The sequence below is a fragment of the Parasteatoda tepidariorum genome, chromosome 11, assembly GCF_982258835.1.
Source record: "Parasteatoda tepidariorum strain Cologne lab strain chromosome 11, Ptep-v5.0, whole genome shotgun sequence".
Classification (NCBI taxonomy): domain Eukaryota; kingdom Metazoa; phylum Arthropoda; class Arachnida; order Araneae; family Theridiidae; genus Parasteatoda; species Parasteatoda tepidariorum.
In genome coordinates, this window is record NC_141765.1 from 99,374,396 (window position 1) to 99,400,397 (window position 26,002).

The 26,002-nt window shown below is 28.0% G+C and overlaps 1 protein-coding gene across 4 annotated transcripts; it reads left to right on the top strand.

The window, feature by feature from the left end:
- Positions 1–304: 304 nt before the first annotated feature.
- On the top strand, positions 305–25,781 carry LOC147802001 (nuclear cap-binding protein subunit 1-like). Of its 4 annotated transcripts, XM_087155019.1 has the most exons (11): positions 305–638; positions 1,864–2,098; positions 3,537–3,664; positions 7,650–7,751; positions 9,487–9,550; positions 11,956–12,051; positions 12,866–12,930; positions 13,284–13,412; positions 15,409–15,629; positions 20,093–20,186; positions 25,660–25,781. In XM_087155019.1, the coding sequence occupies exons 3-9, from the start codon at positions 3,642–3,644 to the stop codon at positions 15,428–15,430; spliced, it is 501 nt and encodes a 166-aa protein (XP_087011145.1). In that variant the 5' UTR covers positions 305–638; positions 1,864–2,098; positions 3,537–3,641; the 3' UTR covers positions 15,431–15,629; positions 20,093–20,186; positions 25,660–25,781. The 4 variants fall into 4 exon arrangements, with proteins under 4 accessions (XP_087011145.1, XP_087011147.1, XP_087011146.1 ...); XM_087155021.1 differs by lacking the exon at positions 7,650–7,751 and having other exon boundaries at positions 313–638; XM_087155020.1 differs by lacking the exon at positions 7,650–7,751 and having other exon boundaries at positions 315–638; positions 1,864–1,990.
- Positions 25,782–26,002: the final 221 nt, after the last annotated feature.

The following is a 26,002-nucleotide window of genomic DNA, read 5'->3' on the forward strand; positions in this document are numbered from 1 at the left end:
GATTAGTCTGAGTAGTGACTGAGGGTGAGCGGTATTGGTCCTCGTGAAACTGTTCTGCAGTAAAGTATTCGACTTCGCGCGCAGGTCGTCTATCTACCAAAGCAGGTTAGCCATCCCCTCAGCAGAGAATTAGAACTGATATGGCATGTCTTCGTATCATCTTCCGGGATGTCTCCTAGACCGTGCAGCTTGTGGGAGCGGAGTTATAGTCCATGCCAACCGTCATCTATCAAAAGGTACTTCGTGATTGAATCAAGTTAGCATGTCTTATATACCTAAATTGATATACTGAATTGATGTTTAACTGTTAACATTTACTGTATTGATGTTTAAATTCGTAGTGGTAGTTACGCCACAAGCTCTAGTGCTATGTAAATAAAGTACCTACATACCTACGCCACCTATAGCTACTACGTCTCCACAAAGCTTTGAAAGTTAAAAGCTTGTTTTAAATCGCACAGACATATGCAGCAGCAAGCAACTTAGCAAAACAAAAAATTTGATCTCTTTCTGATTTAAGATTCTAGTTATTATTTAGTCTTTCTGAAATAAATATAGGACATTAACTTTTCTAATAAATATAATTCCGAATTAGGATGAGTGTTCCTACTTTTAATGATGCAACTGATGAAAAGCAGGTTGAGTTTAATTTTTTATATATTCTGTAATCAGCATTTGGGTATGGAACTGTTTTTCTTAAATTTCTTTTAATTATGGTATCCGAGTGATTTTTATTAATTCATTCGACTTTAATATGAAATCAAATTATATTATTAATTTGAATTCATATTAAAGTTGAAGAAGTTGTGAGTCGTTTGTAACAATTGTAACGAACCTAACTATTATTTTTTTTTATAGTAAATGATTTAGATACAAGTCAAATGACTCTCATATCTTTTGAGAAGTCCGTCAAAAAATTTTATAAAGCTATCGATTTTTACTAAACTTTGCGTTAATTCATTAAAATTAAGTGCATAATTAAAATCAAATTAAAAGAAAAACTGGGTTTTAAAACAAAATATATTGTGATGGACCTATTTTCAAGACGAAATATCGGTGTAGAATTACTTAGGGATATTTTTATATTGGTGCCTGTTTGGTGCTAGTAAGTTTTTGTCAGCAGTGAATTGTCCGCTTTTTCTTTTGTAAGCAATTAGTTTTATAATCATAAACTAATGATTAGTTGCTTTTATATAGCACATAGGCTATTCCCTACAAATTTTCAGGTAGGAGCAGCAACAACAAAAAAATTTTCATAAATTTATAATTTTCTGTAGGATAAGGTACTAATCAAGAAAAATAGCAGTCTTGGTTATTATTAAAATAAAATGCTTTTCTTATTTTAAGTATTTATTAAAGTGAGTTTATGATAGCATAGTAAGAGAATAATAATTCGAGTCACAAACATGTTTAAAATAATATTTTTAATGAATGTTTAAGTACATCCTTATCATGTTTAAGTACATCCTTAGTCCTTAATTGCTTTTTTAATCATATATTATCCATTACTGCCAAGTATCAACTTATACAATATCTATATTATTTAATTGTATCAGCTATAAGTAGTAAACATGCAAATAAATTATGGGCTGCTAATTTTTTACAGGTTTTCATTATTTTCCTCTTTTTTTGTTACCACTAAAAACCTACTTTTTATCATGTTATAGTAAAACTGGTAATTAAAATCTAACCTTAACCATATAATTCCAAATGTTATTTGAGTATTCCATCTATTGAAAAAGCGCTTGATTCCAAAAAGATCAGTTTTAGAAAACAACTCTAAGGGTAGAAACGTATTACTGAATTTAAAAATTAATTCTCTTTTCTCTGCCCATTATTGAGATTTATAATTTTATTCTTTAGTATCAAGATCTTCGTAGCTATTTGAATAGTCTTGGAGGCCATATTTGATAGGAGAATTCAGATGAAGGATTTCTGACTGATTTAGAAGATGTGATTGGCTGTTGTGAATTATGACTTCATGAAGCTGGTAAAGTTGCTGTTTTATTTTTCTGGAAAGAACAAATGATTGTATGATTGGGAGTTTTCTTTAAAGAATAATTGCTGCATGTGGCTAGCTCCAAATATATCTTAATGAGTAAATATCTGCCTGATTTTTTCATTGCAGGTCCACATATAAGAAAAACAAGTACCAGACGTTCACAAACACATTTAATAAGGAAAACATAGATACATAGACAATCCAAATAATAGACAAAATTCCAAGAGCTCTACACCCTTTAAAATCATAAAGCCACCTACCGGTTCACGGTTAATGCCTAAACATATACACATAACTCAGAGTAGAAAATGAAACCATGGTCCGCACATGGTTTTATTTTTCTGAAATAACAAATGATTATATGATAGTGTTTTCTTTAAGGAATTATTAAAATAGACTCAAATTAAATTCTAATTTAAAATGTATTCTTAAAAGTATTTTTTCCTATTGAAGGGAAAAGATTCCGTTTATAATTATCATTACAATTGCATCTCATTATTTTTACTTTCTATAAATTATTATTTTTCTCTTTTTATAATGTTTTATGGTACGTTAACATTAATTTTGGTCCCATCTGTTGTAAAATATAATTTTTTATGGATAATATAATTGTTTTTAAAGCAATACGAAGCTTTAAAAAAAAATCATTAATGTGGTATAAGTATTAAAAAATACTGTAGTGTAAAAACAAACGATTGGTATTAATTTTTTTTGAACTCACTAATTCTATAAAATTGTTTCAACAATTAACCGATGCATGTTATGAGAAATAATGTAAAATTGAAGTAAGTAAAAAGTTTTTAAAAACTGAAATTGGAATCATTACATTAATGAATAAAAATTTACACATACCTTATTTGAAAAAAATATGAATTTTAATTCAAAAATTAATTTAGTTTGCATGGAATGCAAGAATTTCTCTTTTCACTAACATTATACTTATTGTTTTGGGTTTATACATTTTTCCTGCATTTATATTTTGTTTTGAAAAATGACTTAAGAGAATTCTATTCCCTTTCATTGAAAGTTCTCTTTCATCTCCATAACTAATTTAAACTGCAGAAAAAGTGAGTTCAGACAAACCTAGAGTAAGTTATCAAGTTTAAATCGCTGATTCTAAATTTAAAAATGCAAACAAATTACTGGAAGTAACCATTGTGTAATCTGAAGTTATCTTCTGATAATTTATTTTCATTTTGATACTTTTAATACTTTTACGTTTAATCATGAAGTATACACACGTAACATTTAAATAGTTTTTACATGCGCAATTACTAGTAAGAAGATATTTAAGCTAAAAATTTCTTTATAATGACAATTTAATGAACATAATATAGCTTTAATTATGATAAATTAAGAAAATATTTTTGAAGAAATTATCCAGATAAAAAACAATGGATCCAATCCAATTATTTTCTGTTAACCTTGTATTTCTACTTATCAAATTATTTCCTGATAGCCTTTAAAGTTTGAGCCTATGTCAGTGATCAATTTGATTGTCTTTCATTTTATTGATGCTGAGTCTTTTTTTCAGATGCAGAATGTACTTTAAACCCTCCTTATCCTGGTTCTACAAAGTGAGACTGAACCACTTATTCACACATTTTGCCAAAAGCTTACAAAAGCACCTGCCTCCAAAATGGCTGCAGTTTGCCTGAAAGTGTAAGTTTTATTTTAATGCTCTGAATATGTATACCCTCCTATATGAACATGTCTTGTTGCATGAACCAATTTTCTGATTCATAGTCTATTTTTCATGATGAGTAGGTTTTTATGCTGTCATTTTCCTGGCTTCTTGAAGTCATTAATAACATAAACTACATAGATTTATCTGAGTAATTTTAAGAAATCCTGTTGTTTTCTGCAGAATATAAACGTCTTAGGCCAAAATATTAAATTAAGGTAATGTTATATGCTATAAAATGGCAAATTTGTCATTATCCTGGCTGTCATTTTCTTGTCTTATGAATGCCAGAGCATTGAAGTGTTACCAGAAATTTTTTTAAACTGCTAATACTGTAAGGAGAGAAAACAAATATTAACCTAATACAAAGTTTACGTACGATTGTAATATGCTTGAGTGTAATCAAAGTTATTTATTTATCTCATGATTGATTATTGTGCACAATTTTTTTCTGTACATATCAGCAACAAAAACATTTTTGATTCTTCCTACAGTGGATAAAAAGAATTAATTTAAACAATTTATGGTCCATCTAACATAAAGGCCTAAGTTGAGTTACTTACTATTAACTTAAAATGACTGTTTTTTAAACTTCTAAGCTATTATGTCATTTTCCTGGCTTTCAAGATTTGGTGAATTTCTATTTTATTTTTTTTATTTTTTTCTTGAGAAAATGTCAATAAACTACACTGCTGCCTGTAAGGTATTAATAAGTGTAACTAAAGAAGTATACAAAAAAAATTTTAGATTATTTTGAAGACTTTAAATTTGAAGAAATTTTTTGTCCGAATTATCATATTTAGAAAGAATCACCCATATGTATATTTGATGATAAACAATCATACTATTTTTAAAGTCCTTAATTTTTTCAAAAAAAAGTTCTTCAAATTGCTTAATTTTTGCTTTGTTAAAAGAGTGGGAACCCTGGAAATGTATTACTTTAAAAAAATTTCATTCTTTTATTCTGGGTTTTGAACATTTAAATTATTAAATTTATTTTTGTAAAAATTTCAGTGATTTTAAATATTTATGTTTGTGTTTAAACGTAATTTTTAAACAGTCTCATTTTATGTGTCATCTGATTTTGATTTTAAGTTCTAAAAATTGTTTAATTTAATTTCCTGTACATAGTTTCTTTTATATTCTTTGTTCAAATACTTTTAAATGACAATCGTGGTAAAAAATGAAAGCTGTTTGGAAATCAACTTCTGATTTTTTGTTGTATAAATAATCTTTCAGTAACTATATATACAGTCTCTTGCCATATTATTAGACACATTATAAGATTCTATGCAAAATCTTAATTATCAGGTGATACTATACAGCTGTATTGTTTTTATGTGACTGAAACCGGTTTGCACTTGTTTACGTTTGTGTATCAATTGGTTATATTAGACGATATATAATATAAATTTCATGATAGGATAAATGAGACGATATATTATATTAATATAGAATATTTATTATATCAGGCATTATATTAGTATGTTATAATAATTGGATCAAATTATTAGAAATTATGTAGTTTTTAAATTTTTACGTGATTTGCACGAGTTTATAGGCAATACTTTTATATTTAAACGTGCATGTAATGGGTTTTTAATAGGGAGATTTTTTATAGACTTCTTATTTGTATTTATTTTTAATGTATTGCATTACGATGTAAACCAATTAATACAGGACCGTAAACAAATGCAAACTGGTTTTATCCAAGTGAAAACAATACAGCTGCATAGTATCACCTAATTATTATAATTTTACAAGGAATCTTATAGTGCATCTAATAATATAGCCAGAGACTATATGTATTCTATTATTAAACTAGTTTGTTTGCCATGAAGTATAGTGGATAAACCTTTTTATTTTTTTACATGTGAAACATATGATTTATTTTTATTACTAGACAAAATTTGCTATTGTTCCTCTTGGATTTATTTAGCACATGAAAATTTGTTTTATCTTTAAAAAGTTACCGACAGTAAAATTTTCAGTTTCAAAATGTAGATTTTGTTATTAAATGCTATGAAAATACATATCCTTCCGTGTGATCTATTAAAATAAATTAAGTTATTCTTTACATGTTTCTAGAATAGATTAAAAGAAGACAAGAGAAAAAAACAAAAACATTTTTCTCTCTATTCTTAGTTTTTCTTTTTTCTTTCCACATGTTCGCAATGTAAGTCTAAATTGCCAAGCACTGAAACATAACTACATAACTGGAAAGAATGGTAAAGACATCAACCTAAAATTGTTTTGTTTTTTCCAATTATTTTTTTTAAAGAAATTTTAAATTGATACTTTTACAGTTCATATTATAACCTAATAAGTGCTATAAGATTAATATCATGTATTTAAATGACAGAATACTTTGATAAAAAGACACCCATCTCTCTTCAAATTTATTCCTTAAAACTTTAAGAGAAATGAAATTACTCTGTAGAATCTATTGGATTATAAGAAAAAAACTTTTTATTTTTAACTCTATTTACATCTTTTGAATAATAGATATTATTCAAAATTTTCCTTTAAGGTTTCTTTCATATTATTGTTATGTATGACTTAGAACTATTGTTTTGTGATTAATGTTATTGTTGTATGTAATAATATATTTATCAGTAGCTAATACCTGATAGGGTGCATTGTTGTATCACTGTTGATCATTTATTGTTAATCTCAATTATGCATAATTTAAATTTCTTAGAGTATTAATGTTAAAAGTTGCAGCTGGAAAAAGTTTTCTTGTATAGTTAATGCTTACATTCATTAGAAATGATTATTTATTTTCTTAATATTATGATAATTTTTACATAATAAAATTAACTTAAATGATATTATATTTGTTTGATATTAAAGCATGGATCTGTTTTGAGTATTTAAAAAATGTAGACATTATATTGGTTTATTAAAATTGTAGCATATAATAAGTTGTTGAATATACTGCTATGTTATTTTTTTAACCACTTTTTGCAATAACTTTTTTTTAATAATAAAATTGAATAATAATTTAATCTGATGTCATTTTTTTACTCAAATACAAAATTATCCTAAAGCTAATTAAAGTTATTTCATGGATTATATTTAGCTAAAAACAAATTATGAACTGAAATATCCACAACTTTCATATTTTTCCCCCAGAAATTATGGCTTTTAAAGTTACTGAGATTTTTGTAAAATAAAATGTTTTAGTTGTATAAATTAGTAGTAGAAAACAATTGCGGTGTAACTTACAGTTAGGCAAATTTTTTACAAAAAGTTTAACTTAGTTTCTTTGAAAAGTGGGTCAACTAATTAAACTTCTTTTTGCAACTAAGTTTTATTGTCCTTATTTATTAAATATTGAGAACAGATTTAGAAATAGGTGGTAAAAATAGAAAATCATCTCAAGAAAGATAAATAATTTACATTCATACTAGTATAATTTTCAATTTAATTTAAAATTTGCTTATTCATACAATATTTAATATGAAAATAAAGAACATTCTTTATTATAAAAGTTAATTTTTCTACTTATGCATTACATTTGAATGGTCTGTTCAGTGTCTAATGTCAAAACATGCCTAAATTATTTTAAAAAGCTTAAATTGTATGAAGCAGTGTGACATAAATGCATAAATTACATATTAAAAAAGATATAAATCTTTTTTTTTTTATTCAAACTGTGTTCTTGTTTTAATAATTTCTAATAATCTGATTTTTTTTATATATTATTTACTTTATATGAATGATGCTTGATAAAAATTTATAAGAAACAATATTTTTTTAAATTTATTTTTAATTGAAATGTAAGAAGCAAGTTAAAACCATTTTTTAAATAAACTTCATAGCTTATTATAAAGATTGTATCAATGCTAAGAACAAGTATATGTATATTATAAATGATTTAGCATACTAATTTTATTATAATATTACATATGCTTTACAAAAATAATATTCTTAAAAAGTAAAAGTTATTTTCTACCTAAGGCCAGATGGCATTGGAGCTGTGACTGCTAAAGAGAAAGATATTTTTGTCGATATTAAGGAACAATTAAGAATAGTTCTCGAAAACCAAATTACTCGTTTTGGGTAATTATACTATTCTTTTCTTTATAATTTAGACTAAATTAGCTTATTATTTAAAATCCACATGTAAATTTGTTTTCTTAAGGTTTGGTTAGCCTCTTAGAGGTTGTTTCTAATTTTCCCCAGTTCATTTTTTTCCGCTCTAGACTTAGTTAATAGCAAACTTTTATCAGTTTACCTGAAGCAGATAATATTGTTTACATTTGGTGCAGTATGGCCAATTTTTGAAACTCTACTCTTAACTCAATTTTTTTTTTTAAATTTAGAATATTGTTTAAATCTTTTTATTTCGTAATTTAATGTGTGTAAGAGGGGTGATTGTATTCCGGGGGTATCCCGGAATTCCAGCTTTTTGGTATTATTTTTAAGGGTCTTAAAATTAGGAGCAGGGCATGTAATTTTTCTGGGAATATCACAGAATTCCTCCTTTCTCAGTACGATTGGCTCTCCGACTTTCGCTGATCAAAAACCTAAAATCCGACGAAATTTTCACAGAATTCCTCAGTCTTTTGGTTTAGAGGATTTTCGCCATTTTGAAGTCACCTGATAAATAACTTTTCTGTTCTGAAAATGGTTTCCTTTACTGCTTTTCGAGCACATTTTTTTTTAAATAATCTTATGCCTGCCTTACTCTTACTTTTAATGATTTTAAATTATAAGTTGGCAATTTAGTTACATTGAGCTTGGTATATATATATATATATATATATATATATATTTATTTTTTTTGAATAATTATATCAACTACATAATTAATCAAAAATTAAGCTAAATCTCTAAATGTAAGCATTTGATCATGTTGCATTATGCATTAAATTTAGGACTGCTTAAATTTTTTTTGTCCTTCTTACTCTTATCAATCTTAGTTGCATTTAAAATCATTCTAAATAAACCTCTCCTTGGAAGATATTTCCATAATTGCTAAAAATAATTGTTTAAAATATGTATTTGAGATCACACTTTAAATTTGTTAGAAAAATATTTCCTGTTGCGAGGAAGAAAAAGTACTTACTTTCATTCAATTTGTTTTATCACTAAAGTATTATGCAGCATTAACAAAGCTTAATTTATGACTTTGTTTCCAGGGCAAAAAAAAAAAAAAAAGAAAAAGAAAAAAAGAAACTAGTGTTCTACAAGGTCCTTAAACATGCTTTTAAACTGCTTACCTTTATTTTGAAAAATAAAGACCCTAAAAATACTTCATTTTGGTGCAAGGTTTTAAAAAGTCCTTAATGTTTCAGCATCACTGTACTTGATAGGAACAATTTTTCAGTTCAATTTTTTAAAACAAAAAATCGTTCTTTATCACCTAGAATTAGACCATGCACCGAGGGTAGAGCATTTTAGAAAGACAAGAATGGATGTGTATAAGGGGGCAGCAAGCAAGGAGAACATGTCCCTTCATTTATATATTGGTTCATTGGTTATATACATTAATATATGTAGGTAGATAGATGGTTCTTTTTAATTCAGATCTTACTATTCACGAATATAAAAAAAGGAGGAAAAGACTTGTCCTCATTTTTTTCCCCATTAGATTGAATTTCAGCACCTTATTTGCAATTTTAATGTTGTATGATTCTAATTTCAACTTTCCTCCTTAATGTGTGACAGACTCAGAAAATGAGAGATAGATGAATGATATTTCACTGGACAATAGACTATATTAATAATTTTTTTAGTCCTAACATATTTAAAACTTTAATTGTGTTTAATTTTTCTTCTCTTTATTTTTTAGTGCTGCAATTCTCTTAAGCTATCCTGGAAAACCCAAGATTCCTCTTGAATATGTCATTGTTGAGGTAAAGTTATTTCATACAATAGCTTTAATTGATGTATTTGAGATAAAGAATCCTAAGAAATGGTTGCAGAAATATTTATTTGATAATGTAAAAATTTCCGTTTTTTTCATTCATGCCTTGTGAGTCTTGAGAATTTGTGCCTATATTTGAGTGCTTGATGCATGATGACTTTTTCCTTCTTTATAATTTGGAAAGTAAGATAAAGTTTTAACATTTTTAAGTAATATTGCTGTGCTTAAAAGATTTCTTTAAATATTTTTTACGAAAAATTTGCTTTGGTTTATAAATTTTAAATATCTGTTAGATGAAAAAATAACTTTTTACTTCAGATTTTTTTCCCCTTTAAAATAATTTTATTTATTCTTTTATTTTTTTCTACTAGAGTAGAAATATTCCTAAAAGGTTTATAATAAAATTTAAATAAAATATTTTTTCATGCCGCGATGCTAACTGGGCATATTTTAGAGAAAATTCTCAGAGCTATCTTCCACCCTTAGTGGGAAGGAGAACTTTGGAGAACAATTTTCAACTTTATAGGCAACAAGTAACATAAATTATGACATTACAGTCTGATATCTGGCTTCCATACTATCTGACCTAGGAATAAAAAAAGTGGAATATAGGAACTAGCTGCTTGTGAAACTCATTGTGGTTGATAAAGAAGAAAAAAATTTAAGATTGCTAAAGCAGTTGTCCATACACTTTTACTCTTCCTAATAAGTTTTCACATTTGTGATATTTTTCCATAAACATTGAATATTCTTCTTCTCATTGGCACGGCAGCCCAGGATGGGCCTTGTCCTTCTCAACAAGCCTATGCCAAGACATTCTTCCCTTAGCCAAGGTTCTCCAGTTTATTATCTTTAAAACTTGCAGGTTCTTTTCAAGTCGGTCTAAAAATCTTAGGTTTGGCCGCCCTCTTTTTCTTGTACCTGTTGGCCTGGCACTGAAAACTCTTTTGGTTGTCCTGCCATCCTCCATTCTTATAATGTGGCCTGCTGGAAAGTAATGTTAACTTGGTATTGTGGTTTGTGTGTGTTTTCGATCCCGTGAGCTATGCCGGCCGGAGCTTCGGCTCCTGGTAGGGTCACCCAAGCCGGACAGGCTGGAGGGGAGACACCAGACGAAGAGGAACACACCTTGGTCCTCCAGGTTGGGGGTTAGGCGTGGGGCTAACAACCTCACCCTGTAAAAAAAAAGAAGCAATTGTTACGAAAAACATTGAATATTATTACACTAATAATTCAACTTAAAATGTTTGATGGGTATTATTAAACCACCAACCGTTCTGCATGTAAAAAATAGTATTTCAACCTGCAATTTTCTCTGCAAATCAAAAACAGTTTTTCCATGTTAAGGGAATTGGGGAGAAACATTCTCTCAAATTTTCCCATTTACTGAACCGCCAGTGGGTTAATTAAATTGGAAATTTTGTTTTATCCAGCTGACATTTCCCTCTTAATAGACTGGATAGTTGGGAGCTTACTGTAATTGCTGTGATTACTGGACTTTGTTTTAAAAAGCTTGGAAGTTAACCTCTCTGAGATCTTGGATTTAGAAATCCTTAGATTTTTTTAGCTGAGGGATCTTGAACGAAAGGAAGACCACTGGCCATGAGGTTGGGTGACAAGGACTTAAAAACTTAACTAAAAAAAATTAACTTTGAAAAGTTAAAATTGGAGTTATTACTGCTGAGGAAAGATGTTAAAAGAAGTGTGATTTTAAGCAAATGTGCTGGATTTTCTGTGTTTTTAGAAATAAATAATTAAATTTTACTTTTTTTCGAAATAAATGATTGAATTTTACTTTAATTAGAAATAAATCGTCAGATTTTACTTCAACATTATTAAAATTTGTCATATTTTTTTTCTTTGCTTAAATATCCATCAAAGGAGAGCAAAATTTCTCTCTGTTGTTATTTTAAAGAAAAAATACATTTAGTCTCCCTATGTTAATTTAAATCTTAATTGATAGTTCTTAAACGCTATGAAAATAATAACTTCTGATGTTTTAGTATTAAATTAATAAAATGTGCTTTTTAATAAAGAGTTTTCTTTTCATAATGTTAAAATTTTACACCATTTCTATGCTTTGAGTTTTTATAATTGTTGAACATATGATTTAACCAAAGAATCTTGGTAGAATTATGGTATATATTTATTTAATAAGTGTCGATTTGTTATTCGAAATATCCCCAAAATTATGATTTTAGAAATGAACTCAAGAAAACTATTTTTAGATATTAGACTCATGCTTTCAATTGCCATTTTAATAGTTTAGGCAACCATTTAATATCTATTTATAATTATTAAGTTTGTAATATAACTTCCTAAAATATTTTAAAGTGAGAGAATAATAAATCAATTTATTATTTCTCTCTTTTTTAATCTTTGTTTTAATTTCAGGTTCTGTTAGGGGAAATTTTCAAATTACCTGAGGTCAGCTTACGTTCACTTTTTCTTGAACTATGTAAACTGAAACCTAGTACAATGCCTCAAGTTGTATCCTTTCCAGTTGCTTTCTTTCAATTTTTAGTGTTTTATTTTAATTGGCAAGCATGCAATTATGTAGTGTTATTGGCTAAAATAATTAAAACACTGCATCTTCCCTCTCTGTTATTCAGTTTATTATGTTTTACATTAACCAAAATTTAAATACTGATTGATAAGAATATACAAAGCAACCAAAAGTATTATCAACAATTAAATACATATTTGATTTACTTTCTGATGACGTTTGATTTACTTTCTAATGCAATATCAGGTTTGTGATTCATAAATGAATCACTGGAATTATCTGTCACTTTTATGTGTTTAAGATTGACACATGAATTATTAACTTTCCAAATGAATTAAAATTAATTTCTGAATTTATTAAAATTGTTTGTGAAAGCACATGTCTGACTCCAAATTGTATAAATTCAAAATAAATTTTTGTAATAATAGTAGCTATACCATTAAATTACAAATTGAATTTTGGCTATTTCATAATAATAAATTACTTTTATCAGAAGTATTTATTTATTCAGTTTAATATTTATATTTTTTTATGAAACTGATTACTGTTTTTTTCCCCTTTTCTTTTTTTAAGCAAAACTGTTCCTGGCTTTGTAATAGATTAAACTATTACTAATCAGTATTTAATAATGTAGATAATAAAAAGGAAGCAATATTTAATGTTAGTTTGTAACTAAAAAAATTACAGAAGTTTTTTTTTCAATATGTCTGTGTACCTTAATATTATTTTGATTTTGTACTATAGGTCTATTATTTTAAACCCTTGTTTGAATCATAAATTTTCTTAACTTTTACAAAGCTAGCTCAAGCAGAGGAATTAATTTATGAAAGATTAGATACAATGAACATTGATTGTATAAATAGGTCAGTTTATTATTTTTTAGGAATATTCAGAATTTTTTAAATAATTTTTAGCCAACATTTTTTGATTCAAGTGTATTGTAATTAATTAAAACTAAAATTTTAGCTATGATAGTTTATCAATTTTTTGGCTAGATAAATGTAAGCACCTAGTCTACAACATTAACAGTTCTTGGGGCTTTATCTTTTAACAGCTATTATAAGAATGCCCACATAATTTAGTAACCAATTGGATAATGGGAAAATTTAGATTTTGTTTTGCTAAATAATATAATAAGTTTTGTTTGGTTATAATAAATTAATGAATAAATAATATTTATTGCAATTAAATGTCTCTACTATTTCTGATTTTCTAGTTGGTTTGCTTATCATTTAAGCAATTTTCAGTTTTGTTGGAATTGGGATGACTGGAATGACTGTATTAGTATGGACTCTTTACATCCAAAACCTGTGTTTGTTAGAGAAACCCTGCATAAATCTTTAAGGTAAATGAATCAACTATTCAATTTAAATACATATTCAAGATAATGTTAACTGATTCTATTTGCGTCAAAATCATTCCTTGCGAAATTTTTTAAAATTAATTGCTTAGTTATCTGTATGGAAATAAGAAGAAATCTTTTAAATTATCTGAAAAATGCAAAATTCAGAACAAAATGATTCAAAATGCAAAAAATATTTAAAAGTAATTTTTTTGTATTTTTTTTTAAAATTCAATAAACTATTTCCTATTCTATAGAATAAATGTTTGTAACATTCAGTATAATTTTATGTACTAAAATCCTTTACAATTAGTGGATTAGTTATCAAATCATTAGTAAATTATGGACCAAATTATAACAAATTATACAGACTTTGAAATGATTTAAAATGAAAAAATTATTTAAGAGTGATTTTTTTTAAAATTTAATAAACTATTTCCTATTCTATAACTAAATTCAATAAACTATATCCTACTCTATTTCCTATACTATTTCCTATCCTATTCTATATATTTCATTGCCTTGTCAAACTATTGTTTATGTGTTTAAATTGTTAATTTTATTTATGGTAAGCTGCAAGATATTAACATAAGTCTGTTCAACCAGTGAACATTTTAAAGGTTGCTTTGGAAGGGCATTTTGTTCCAGTGTACTTCATTGTGTCCACCCACCATTTTTAAGCTCAATATACTTGTATTTGATCAACCAATAAAACATTTTGGCATTTATTATACTGTGAATTGTAATATTTAATTACATCAGACAGAAGATATCAAATTTCTGAATTTTATAGGCTGACTGTAAGTCATATTTGACAACGTTTCCAGATTTTGTGTATAATTTTATTTTTACAAAGTGGTTACTTTATTTATGCATTTTTTTTATTTAATTTATAGATTTATTAATTTGTTTATGCTAAATATTGTTATACATTAAAAATATAAACAATTAATATAAATAAATTCCACATACATGTAAGTGTGTAATAGTTATTGAATCGTTAAACATCCGGTAAAAAAATATTTCTATCTCACATTGTAATTCAAATGTCATTTCTTTACCATTTTGAAAAAATCAGAAAAAGTAAAAGTTGCCAGGTGTGCCATAAGTTGGACAAGCTTGTATTAAAAACGAATTAATCTTCGATGGCTCATAATGTTTGTTTCTTTATAATTTTTAATAATATTTTAACATGTATAAATATGGAATAACTGAAACACTATTTTTGATTTCAGATTAATTTTATTAGGGAAAAAAAGTAGGAAATAATATTGAAGGAAAAAACATTTGTCAAGTTTTACCAATTTTAATATATATAGTATATCTATATATATATATCAATCAGCGACCCCCTCCCAGCCGGCCACGGTAAAATTATTAAATGTGACAGGTCCGCGGTAATAAAAAGGTTGGGGAACACTGGCCTAGATAACCTAACTAAGTTATGGCAAATCTCAAATTTCTGAGTGCAGGATCATTTTTCTGTTCGAACACTTATGATTATATTGTGAGGGAGGGGGGAAATGTCATTCTCTCACACAATATCTTTTATTATACATGTCATTAAGTTTATATTAATATGGTTCATCTATATGAAGCTATCTTCAAATTCTTTTATGTGAAAAATTTTATAATATGTGTATAACTTTTTATGTCATCATTCTTAGTTAAATCTCCATAAAGTATAACAGGGCTGGTACGAGACCATTAAAAGCTGGATCAGACTACCGTAACATAATCACGAGTGGTCCCCTAGACCAGTGTTTCCCAAAGTGTGGTACGCGTTTTTATGCAAAATATCTTGCATCAAACAAAAATTTCAAAACATTTTATTTAAAAATAAAGCAAGAGAAGTGGTTAAGTTATATAGTCAGGGTTTTATTGTACTTAAAATCAATAAATAAAAGCAGATTTTTCAAAACAATTGTTGATAAGTCACTCATGGCCAATTAAGAATAGTGTACTTTGAAGTAAATGTTTTAATTGTTTATATTTGCAGTCAATTTGTGTTCAAATCCTGAGGATAAACTGCAGATTTATCGAGAGAACTTTGAACAAGCATACATTGATGTGACTGAGGCGTTTTATCGTGAAAAAGCACCTGAATATTTGGAATCAAACGGTGTACAGAATTACATGAGGTATGCAGACCAAAAGCTGAATGAAGAAGAACATCGTGCAGCTAAGTATCTGGAATCCTACTCTGGATCTATATAAGCTGTATGTGTTAAACCTCTTCTTGTTAATTTCTAGTAATTAATGAAGATATAAAGTAAAAACATTGTTCATATCTGACTGGGTGAAACTGAAATGTTTTTGTATTGTTCAAAAAGTTCAAAAATTGTAGATCAATTTTAAGTCACTTAATTTGAACCATTGTTGGCAAAGTTTTGGACACAACTATGTTTTTGCTGCCCTACCCATACCTGCCAGGTCTCTTGTTTTTTAACGAAGACTCCTGTATTTTACCAGTATCTCCTGTTTACCCCTATATTCTCAAATTTCTCCGTATTTGTTGAAGAAATTTTTAAAAAAAATTGGCAATAAAATATCCGCTGATGACAAAAATATGTCTCTTATTCCTCAACAGGTAGTACTATTGCCGGTTCTACAGTGTGTTGAGTGTTAATAGTTTGAGTACCCCCTGCAGTCAGGCTAATCTTGTTCAGGATTGTTCACATCTGTCTCCCAAAAATAGCGAAATAGTATCGTCGGATACCACATGATGAAGGCGGAGCCAAGTGCCAACTCCTGGTCAACGAACTATGACTGTAAACCCTAAATTGGGCCGTCTGTTTAACGGCAGTTATAAAATCATTTAAGTAATTATAAAGAATGGTTTGAAAATTCTTCTTTAGATGAAGATTTATTTTCAGTAGAGCGCCGATTATCCGAACCCTTATTATCCGAACTATGTCCGAATTCGCTTTTTTTTTCTTCAAGTTTAGAATACTTTTTAACTTATCGACAGTTTTTCTAAATTTGGAATAATAAATAATATCCACTACATTTGATGACCATATTTAATTTGCAACCTTTTTAGCAGTTTTCTTATAGTAGCCATTCATACATGTATTGTTATACAGTTAAACCTACATACCCCTTTAGCCCTCTTCAACAGAAAATTATTTTCCAAGAATGCGAACTTCATTTTGACAGTCTAGAACAGGAGTTTCCAACTTGCATGTGGCCGGGGGCCGCAATTAAAATCACCAGTCAAATGGCGGGCCACAACTTTATCGAAATTTTTATAGGACTCTTTTATGTTTGAAAGAACATTAATTATTACTGTCAGATTTTTATCAAAGTTTTTTTTATATTCAAAGACAAAATAACAAGCATTACAGATACTTGTTACGTATCATTTTGAATCTTCTCTTAATCAGAAGCTTAGTGACAAGATTTTTTTCTTTTAAATTTAATTCTGTGATAAATTAACATTTTTTCTACTTATTAGGAATTATCAACAAAAAAAATTCTCGAGCATATGAAAATTTTTTCTTTTCCGCTCATGCGATATTCAATTCAAGGAAATAAAACATGATATTCATTCCCTCTTTTGTGCGTTTTAAAATTACAAATGTAAGTAATTTCGTCCAAAGTAAGTGGTTTCAAAAAGTTAAATTGGATAATTTCTTCTAGAAAATTTCTGATACCCACATGCTAAATTATATTCACAAAATACAAAAAAAACGAAATAAAAAAGAGCAACATGCACTATTATTTTTGGATTTGAATAAATATTTTCTTCGATGCAAAACCTGAGAAATAAATTTTTTTGCACCGTTGGTATGTTAAATTTCACAGAAGCAAAGAAATTAGGTTTTTATAAACGAAAGAAAAGTATTTTAAACCCACATAGATTTTGTACAAAAATTGTCCACAAAAACACGACAACTAATATATTTTAGTACGCGGGCCACAAAAAGGCTTCGCGGGCCGCCAGTTGGAAACCACTGGTCTAGAATGTCAAAATGATGTTGATCCAGTTCAGTTGATTTATTTAAAAAGAATAAGGGAATTTGCTGCTAAAAAAAGAGTATCTTCTTTGAAACAAAAGTCTTTGCTGGATTTCTTTTGCAATAGAAAATAAAGAAAAATGTGGTAAAATCAGTAATTAGCAAAAAAAATTATAAAAAGCTGAAATATGATTAAAAAATTCAAAATGAAAAAAAGTAAATAAATAAATAAAAAATATTTGAAAATCGAAAAAAAAATACTTTTAAACATGCCAGAGCTATTTTAGATAGTACTGCCAGTCCTAAGCCTGGAAAAAGTGAGAAGGGTAGTTAGTGCATAAATAATAATCATTTAAACTAGATTTTAAACAACTTTCCAATTATCCGAAATTTTCATTATCCGAACCACGTTCGGTCCCGAGCAGTTCGGATAATCGGCGCTCTACTGTACATATTTTTTGCTAAATATAAGGGCTTATATCATTTCCAATTTTGAATTTTTCTTTTTGACTTTCTCTTTCTTTTATGCATAATATGTTAAAACACTTTACTCATAGCTTAAAAAATGTCGTTAGTAAAATCTCCGTTATTTTATTTATATAATGTTTGTAGGTATGGCCTTCCACCCAGAAACTGCTTTACGTGTTCCCTTACTCTTCTGTTCTATAAAGCTAGATTTTGTGAGATATCTAAAAATTATAAAAGAGCATGAATAGGCTTTAAAATTTTTTTCTTCCTTAATTGTTAAACGATCATCACATTAAAGTACTCCATGTCTTTTTTTTCTCATCAGGTTGTTTTTACTTATTTTATTTATCTAATTCAGTATTAAAGTTATCCAATTAAACTCAGAACTAATGAGGTTTAGTTTATTTAAATTTTAAGTGAAAACATACTATATTAATTACACCTGCACTTGAATGTGTTAGGATCTCAATCTCGTGTGTTCTGAAAGGGCTTCCGGTGTTTAGGAGGTGAGATTTTCCGTCTGAATCTTCTGAACGATACTCATGGTGAGAGGAACGAGATCACTGTGGCAGATTTTTTTTCTGACTTTCTGCGACATACCTCTCTAACACTAACATCTTTCTGCTAGATACTTAAAAATAACAAATGTACATGTTGCTAATTTAAAGTAACAGAAGCGTTAACTTCTAAAAAAATAAATTAATAAAATGATTTTTTAATTGAATGTTTTTTTTATTTTTGATTCTAATATTATGAGTGATATTCTCGCATTTTGTAGGAAGATTACACACTAATTATTTCCTTTTTTTGCATTTTGTAATTCATCATCACATTAAAAAAAAATCTTGAAATTTGTAGCAGTAACTACCGAAAACAAGATCAACGAAGAAATCACGCGAGTCAGACTCTTCAAAAAGGGGTTACTAAATTCATGTTTTCATTTCAAGATGCAATTTTTGTAATAAATAATATTCTATTAAAAATATTGGATTTTAAAAGCTATCAGTAGCAATAACTGTATTAAAAAATTGAATGAAAATTTCTGCAAAAAAGAAAGCCAAATTTTTTATTTCATTATACTCAAATTAAAACAGAAAATCCACAAACCTTTTTTTCCTCACTCTAATGTGCGAGAAATGCATCTTTTTAATATAATTCTGAACAAAATATATAATCTTTCGAAAAATTTCTGCAGAAAAGAAATGTAAAATTTTTTATTTTACAAAGGAAAAATCCTTCTGCAAGACCTCAGTAATGTTCTGTGACAATGTCACCGCGATTCTCCCTCGGTGGGAGGAATAAAGAAAAGAATAGAAGATAGATTTAAAAAAAAAAAGTGGAATTCGGATTTTTTTACAAAATTATGGGATGTTTGCTTATTATAAAGTTGGTTTAGAAGTTGCTCAAATTTGTCACAGTAGCAATTTTATAATGTAGCAATTATATCAATTATTAATTATCGCTCCTTAGTAAAAACACTAAACTGCTGTTAAATGTGGATCCTTAAAATATAGTTTAAAAAAAACCCCACTTTTATTAAGAATTGTTATATCCGTTCTGTCTTGTCTTGATTGTCATTAGTTGTAATTAAAGTAACTTGTGTATATTTTATCTGATGGAGTCTAGTAGAGCCTAATTCTTTGTAATGTATTATAATTAAATACAATTCAATTAACAAATCACATATATTAAGTAATTTAATGTATGTGATTTGTTAATTGTAAGAAATTTCAGTCCATGTCCTAAACTTGGTGTTGTTATCCAATTTAATGTGTACTATGAGAAACACTTTAAAAAGTGAATGAATAATGAAAAAAATATACTGAGTAAATTGATTTTTAATTATATATTATGTTTTTAAAAGTTTAGTTTAAAAAATATACAGAAATATTGCTTTTGATTTAATTACTAGTAAGCTGTTATTTGCTTTAAATAAAAAATGAAATTCTTTTTTCCCTATTCTGAAAATTTTACGGCTACTGAATCTTTTCCTCCTGAATATAAATGAGAATTTTCCTACAACTTAAGTTGTATTTACCAATGCAAAAGAAAAAAAAATGAAATTTGATTGCACAGAACCTATTGCAAAATTAAATTTTGTCTGTTACATGAAATATTTGATGAATACCACCCCTTTAATTATTGTTGTTTAAAGAAGATATTAAATTCTTTCACTATTATTTTTTGTAGTTGTTGGTACAGAATATTGAATGCCTTTTTTAGAAAGTGTGTTTGATTAGTTTATTTTCATTCCAGTTAAATGAATGCTGCGCCCAGTTTCTTGTTACCTGTTTTAAGGAGGTGATTCTAGCTGAATGTCCAACCATGATTAAAAATAATGAGACAGAAAGTAAGATATTGTTTAAAATTTTTCCTATGTTATTTGTTGTTTTTAGAAGTTACATTATTGTGAATATTGTTGTTTGCACTTCTCGTAAGTTGAGAGCAATAGTATTTACTACTGTCATTTTTAAATTCTAATACTTGTCCTATATTCTATACTACGGATTTAAATTTCTTTTCATTCAAAAATCAATTGTATAACAACTTTTTTATTATTGAATTTTCGGAAATCAAATTATCCTGAACAATAAATTTACGGGAAAGACTAACAGTGTTGTGAGGTTTTAAGGTATTTCATGTGAGGGTAAATAACATTTTGTTGCAAAAATATATCATAATAAAAATACTTAGAGACCCTTCAAAGGATTCTGCGATCTCTCCCCATTTGGATGCTGCAATACAACTTATACTTAATACAGCATATAGAAGATATATGTATACCACATATAGAAGATATATGTGTTCAACAAATGGAAACAAAATAATCTCTAAATTAGATAAAAACTCAATCATCACTGAGAAATGATCCATCAGGCAGATTTTCGATTGGCACGAAAAAACACAAAACTTCCCTAGCAGCAAATTAACTTGGAAATTCATTGGCCAATATAATTTTAAACGGCCAATATTGGACCCATATAGAAATGTTTGATTCACCCAATATTTTATTTGCCTTATTTACCCAATATCAGCTCCATGCTGATTTGTTAAATTCACCTGATATTTTATAGCCCCTATTCAGCCAAAGTTTGCTCTATATAAAATTGTCCAATTGATCCGATATTTTATTGACTTTATTTCGCCAATATCTGCCCTATATGGATTTGTTAAGTTCACCCTATATTTTATAGCTGTTATTCAGCCTATGTTGGTTCGTTATAGAAGCGCTCAACTCAACCAATGTTTTATAGCTGTTATTTATCTAATATAAACCCTATTTAAGATTGTCCAAATTACCCGATGTTTTATAGCCATTACTCAACCAATATGGGCTATAAATTTTTTTATATTTCCAATGCAGCTGGCGATACAGACATTATCCTAATGCCGTACAGAGATCAAAAGAAAAGAAAAATACAAATACAGAAAGAGATGAAATATACGAAAAACAAAACATCAAACACAAAAATTTAATCAAGAATTTAAATTGAACAAAAAGTCTCTGGCCTCCCAGTATCGGGAGTAGATGCAGTTCTTATATGAGCCATATATAGAATTGTACAATTCACCTGTTATTTTAAAGACGTTATTCATCCAATGTACACCCTATTTAAAATTGTCCGATTAACACAATATTTTATAGCTGTTGAATAAAACCTAAAATGTAACTAATAAACGCTTTTCACAATCTATTCTTTATCATCCTGCAATATCAAGAATAAGAATAAATTTTTAAGGCGTCTTACATTGCTTGATTTTCTACACCAAATCAAACCGTATTACCCTTAAAAGCCATATAATGAGTAAAAGCAATTTTTCCTTTTTAAAATATGTGTGTTTAATTGTTCTATTAATTAATTAATTTTCGAGACATTTGGATCAGCTGAGAGTTTTAAGACGCAGTGGATTTCTTATTTCATAATAAATAATCCTAAACAAAAAATTTCTTTCAATCCTGTGCACTTTTACCAAAATTTTATATGAGCTATCAGAAATTTAATAGACAAACAAAGAGAAAATATTTCTTTTCAAAAGGTTAATCTTTATGTTGTACTTGGACTATTGTGAAATAAACAAAAATGTCTTATGAGCAAAAAAAAAAAAATCTATTATAGGTAGATTTGTTAAATCATTCCAATTAAATCTTTCCAATTTCAATAGATGTAAGTACAAATTGCAAGTCTATAATGGTCTTACATATTTCTAGAAAATGGTCTTAGAATTGCTTACGATATCGGACCGAGATTGGTGTGTTTTATTATTGGTCCTTGAATGGTTTTGAACATAGGACCAATATTAATTTCTATAAAAGACCCCTGTAAGCTTACAAGCCTGTACCGTAACTACCTACTTACAAGCCTGTAATGTAACATACTAATATAAGCAAGGTTCCCACGGGTCAGGGAGAACAGGGAAAACCTGTCAGGGAATTTTATTTTAACCCCAAAAATCAGGGGGAAATGCAATTTTTTTATAAAAACCTGGAATATTCCTATATCATACCTGGAAAATAACTAGTCTTAAAATTGTCATTAACAGTAATCAGTTATTTTGAAACGAGTTAAATAATTCTAATATCTCTGACAATTATTTGTTCTTAGAGGTTCTCATTTTAGTCAATCAGAAAATAAAATTGTGAGCAATTCTTTTATATTTCTTTTCATTAATTTTCTCTATAAAACGTTTTTTTTCTCACCTTCAACTGGGTACAGATACCCACATATTGTCAAAACACAGAATAAAACATTCTGTGTTTTTAGACACTGAAGAATGTGTTTCACTATAGTATAAAAATATCTGTTTATATCATATTCATACACCACACAAAGTAATGATCATCACAATCTGTTCGGATTATTGTATACTTAATTTATTTTACTTATGTTTGTTGCAGCTATTAGTATTAAAGTATGTACAGAATAAAAATGTCTTCATGAGGTACCACAAAGCTCACTTGACGAGGAGGCTTATTCTCGAGTCTTCTGCCGACAGTGAAAAGGAAGAAAATATGGTAGAATGGTTACGGGTATGTTTATTGTTGTTTCTACTTTAGCACTTTTATGTAGTACTCTCAAATGGTATTGACTATTAACTTAAAGTACCTTCAATCTGATTCCTAAATATATTTTTTCCTGATTTTTCCACATACCTAAAAATTCTTAAGAAAAAAGTTTCACTTTAAAATTCTTCCAGTGAAAAAGCTTAACCTTAAACTTGTTAAAATTAAAATACTTTCGTAAAATTATCCTATTTTTATTTAGCATTTTTTGTTTTTGCGGAAAATAAATATTTACTGCAAAAGGGAACAAAAATTATTTAGTTAAAAAAATAACTTTCATGCAAAGATTAGCTAAATGTTTGCAGCATTCATTATCAGACATAATTTTCCAATCGGTTGTGCCGATCGTGCTGGGCAGTATGTTTACAGACTCAAAAGTTATTGGTGAAAAAGAACAAAAACATCAGCAATAGACAAATACAGTTTTTTAAAAATCATAATACATTCAGAATCCCTGAAAATTTCCAGAAAACATATTACTTTCTTAAAAGTGCTATTTATGAAGTTATTTTTAAGCAAAATAACACTTAATTTCGTTTTCACCTGAAATGGGGAGTTACATGACTATCCACAAACTGATGTGACTAATGCGATCCATTTACAATCCCTGTGCTGTGAACGACAGTATGTTCTTCACTAGTCAGGAAGAGAACCTGAAGGGAATTCCAAAAATTTGAGAATAGCCGGGGAAAGTTGAAATTTTTTTACACAAGCCTGGAATATTCCTATATCATACCTGGAAAATAAATCAATTGCTGGGAGAAGGGCAGAATAGGAAAAGCTTCTGAGGAAGGCTCACAAAGGGCTGTCGTGCTAATGCTGATGATGATGCCTACAGTGTTTTCACAACAGCCCGAGAACGCGAGAATCTCGCATATTTTTTTCTTTTCTCGCATTAAAAAATGATTACCGCGAGAAATTCACGCATTCTATAAATCAATTTCAAAATTCGCGAATTTCTCGCATTTTGGAAAAAGCTTCGAATTACGCCATTTAGAAAAAAATCATTTTCACTTTTCTTCCTAGATCTTTCATTATTTTCATCATCTGCCCCATTATCTAGCTTCCCTATTTACCAGTATTGTTTAGAACCTTTTCAAACAACAGAACACAACCACGGAACCCCTTTCAGAGCACATTTCTCTACAATCACATGTTCACCGTAGGTAAGGTTTCTTCATGTAAGACGTTCAAATTTTTTATGCACTTATGTAAGATGGACAAATGCCTTGTAAAAGCAAAATCTTCTATGATGATGCACCAAAAATATTCAATGCTTTAAAAAATAGAAGACGTTAAAAATTTATTATAATTAAAGAAATAATTTTTGTAAAGAGTTTTTGTGTTTTTTTAGTTTTTAGAAATCTCACTTAACTTTTTGAAATCTCACCCTCCTTTTGAGAAAGGGTGAGAAATTCTCCCCCATTTTTTTTCTATGATGAAAACACTGGCCTAGAAAATAACCAGTCTTAAAATTGTCAGTAACAGTAATCAATTATTGAGATTCGAGTTAAATAATTCGAACATCTATTACAATTATTTGTTGTAAAAATTTCACATATTAATCAAATTAAAATGTTCCCTTCCTTATTTAATAATATTTTTTTACACAGAAAATCTAATATTTCTCATTAAAAATAAGAGAATCAAAGTTATCTGATGAAAGTACAGTCTTAATTTTCATTGAAATTTACCTGGTATGCCTGGAAAAGTCGGGGAATTTTTTTTTTCTGTAATTGAGTGGGAACCCTGGTTCTTTCTTTCATTTGAATTTTCTTAATCCAACTATTTTAGTTGGTTAATAACTCTGTACAATAAATTGTGGCTTAATGAAATTTTGGGTTTATTATATAACATTTTTATAATGTTAAATTTCAATGGTACCCACTGTAGCACTATTAATAGTTGACGAAATTTTCTAATTCTGAATGTTTAAGATTTTTTAATTCAGTAAAAAAGGTGTTAGAATGAGTTGTGTATGTCTGGTATTACTTATTAAAATTTTGCATTATAATTACAAAAAAAAATTGGTTCTTTAATTTTTTTAACCGCCGACCGGCCTGTGTAGGGGGCAGGTAACTGCCCTTGCATCAGAAAGGTTCTGGGTTCGAATCCGGGCAAGGCATGAATGTTTTTTTCCTTCTCTGTACTATCTGTCTTCACTGTGGCAGTGACGTTGGCTCACCTAATAGGGTGCCCCTGAAAGAGAGGCCAACAAAACCGCCCTGTATATGCCTGAATCGACGGATGTGAACACAGGTGGACATTGGAAATTTTTTATATATTTTTTTTAACCATATTAGTGTATTTCAAATTTATTTCAAGGATTTATTTTCATGTTAAGTGAAATAAATGTTAAATCAATTTTTTTATGTAGAATAGTTATAGATTTTAAAATGTAGGAAAGCTTAAGCTATTGATGTTTTTGTTTTGTTTATTCTAGCATGAATTCAAAGCATGTGCCTTCAGCATAGGAGTAGCCTTTTGAAAAACTTTTGATCCCAGCAAAACTTTAAATTCATTCTTTCAAATTAACTTTATTTTAATTGCGTTAATCGATGTTATAAGAGTATTTGTAATCAAGCGTATGCATTTATTTAGTTTTACATTACGGAAACAGGAATTTATATAATTCCGGGTTATAGTACAAAATGTTTAATTGTAACATATTGCGTATGATTATTTTTGTTACATTGATAATAATCAACTTTAGAAATTTATTTGTTTTCTTCTTCATGATCTTTTATTATTTTTTGTATAGGATGTAGGAATGCCTGCTGATTATGTAAACAAATTAGCCAGAATGTTTCAAGACATTAAAATAAACGACAATCTAAATCAAAATTTCAAAGTAACTCACATGCATAAAGGAAGTTTAGCAGGTTAGTAAATATACATTTGTAATTAATATTTTCTTAAAAATAATTTAAAAAATCTCCCTTTAAAGTTTGTGCAGATTTTCGTTATTGTCATTACCCTGGCTTTCAGTCTAGTAAAATTTTCCAATTAGATTTAATATGTTATATGTAAATTTTTTTTGTCATTTATTATAATAATAGGGGTGAAAAAATTTCAGTTATATGGTGTACAATTGTTTAAATAAT

Coding starts and splice junctions, on each gene's coding strand:
- LOC147802001 (XM_087155019.1), top strand. CDS start 3,642: ATGGCTGCAGTTTGCCTGAAAGT. Junction 7,752..9,486: donor AACCAAATTACTCGTTTTGG/GTAATTATACTA, acceptor TTTATTTTTTAG/TGCTGCAATTCTCTTAAGCT. Junction 13,413..15,408: donor ACCCTGCATAAATCTTTAAG/GTAAATGAATCA, acceptor TTATATTTGCAG/TCAATTTGTGTTCAAATCCT.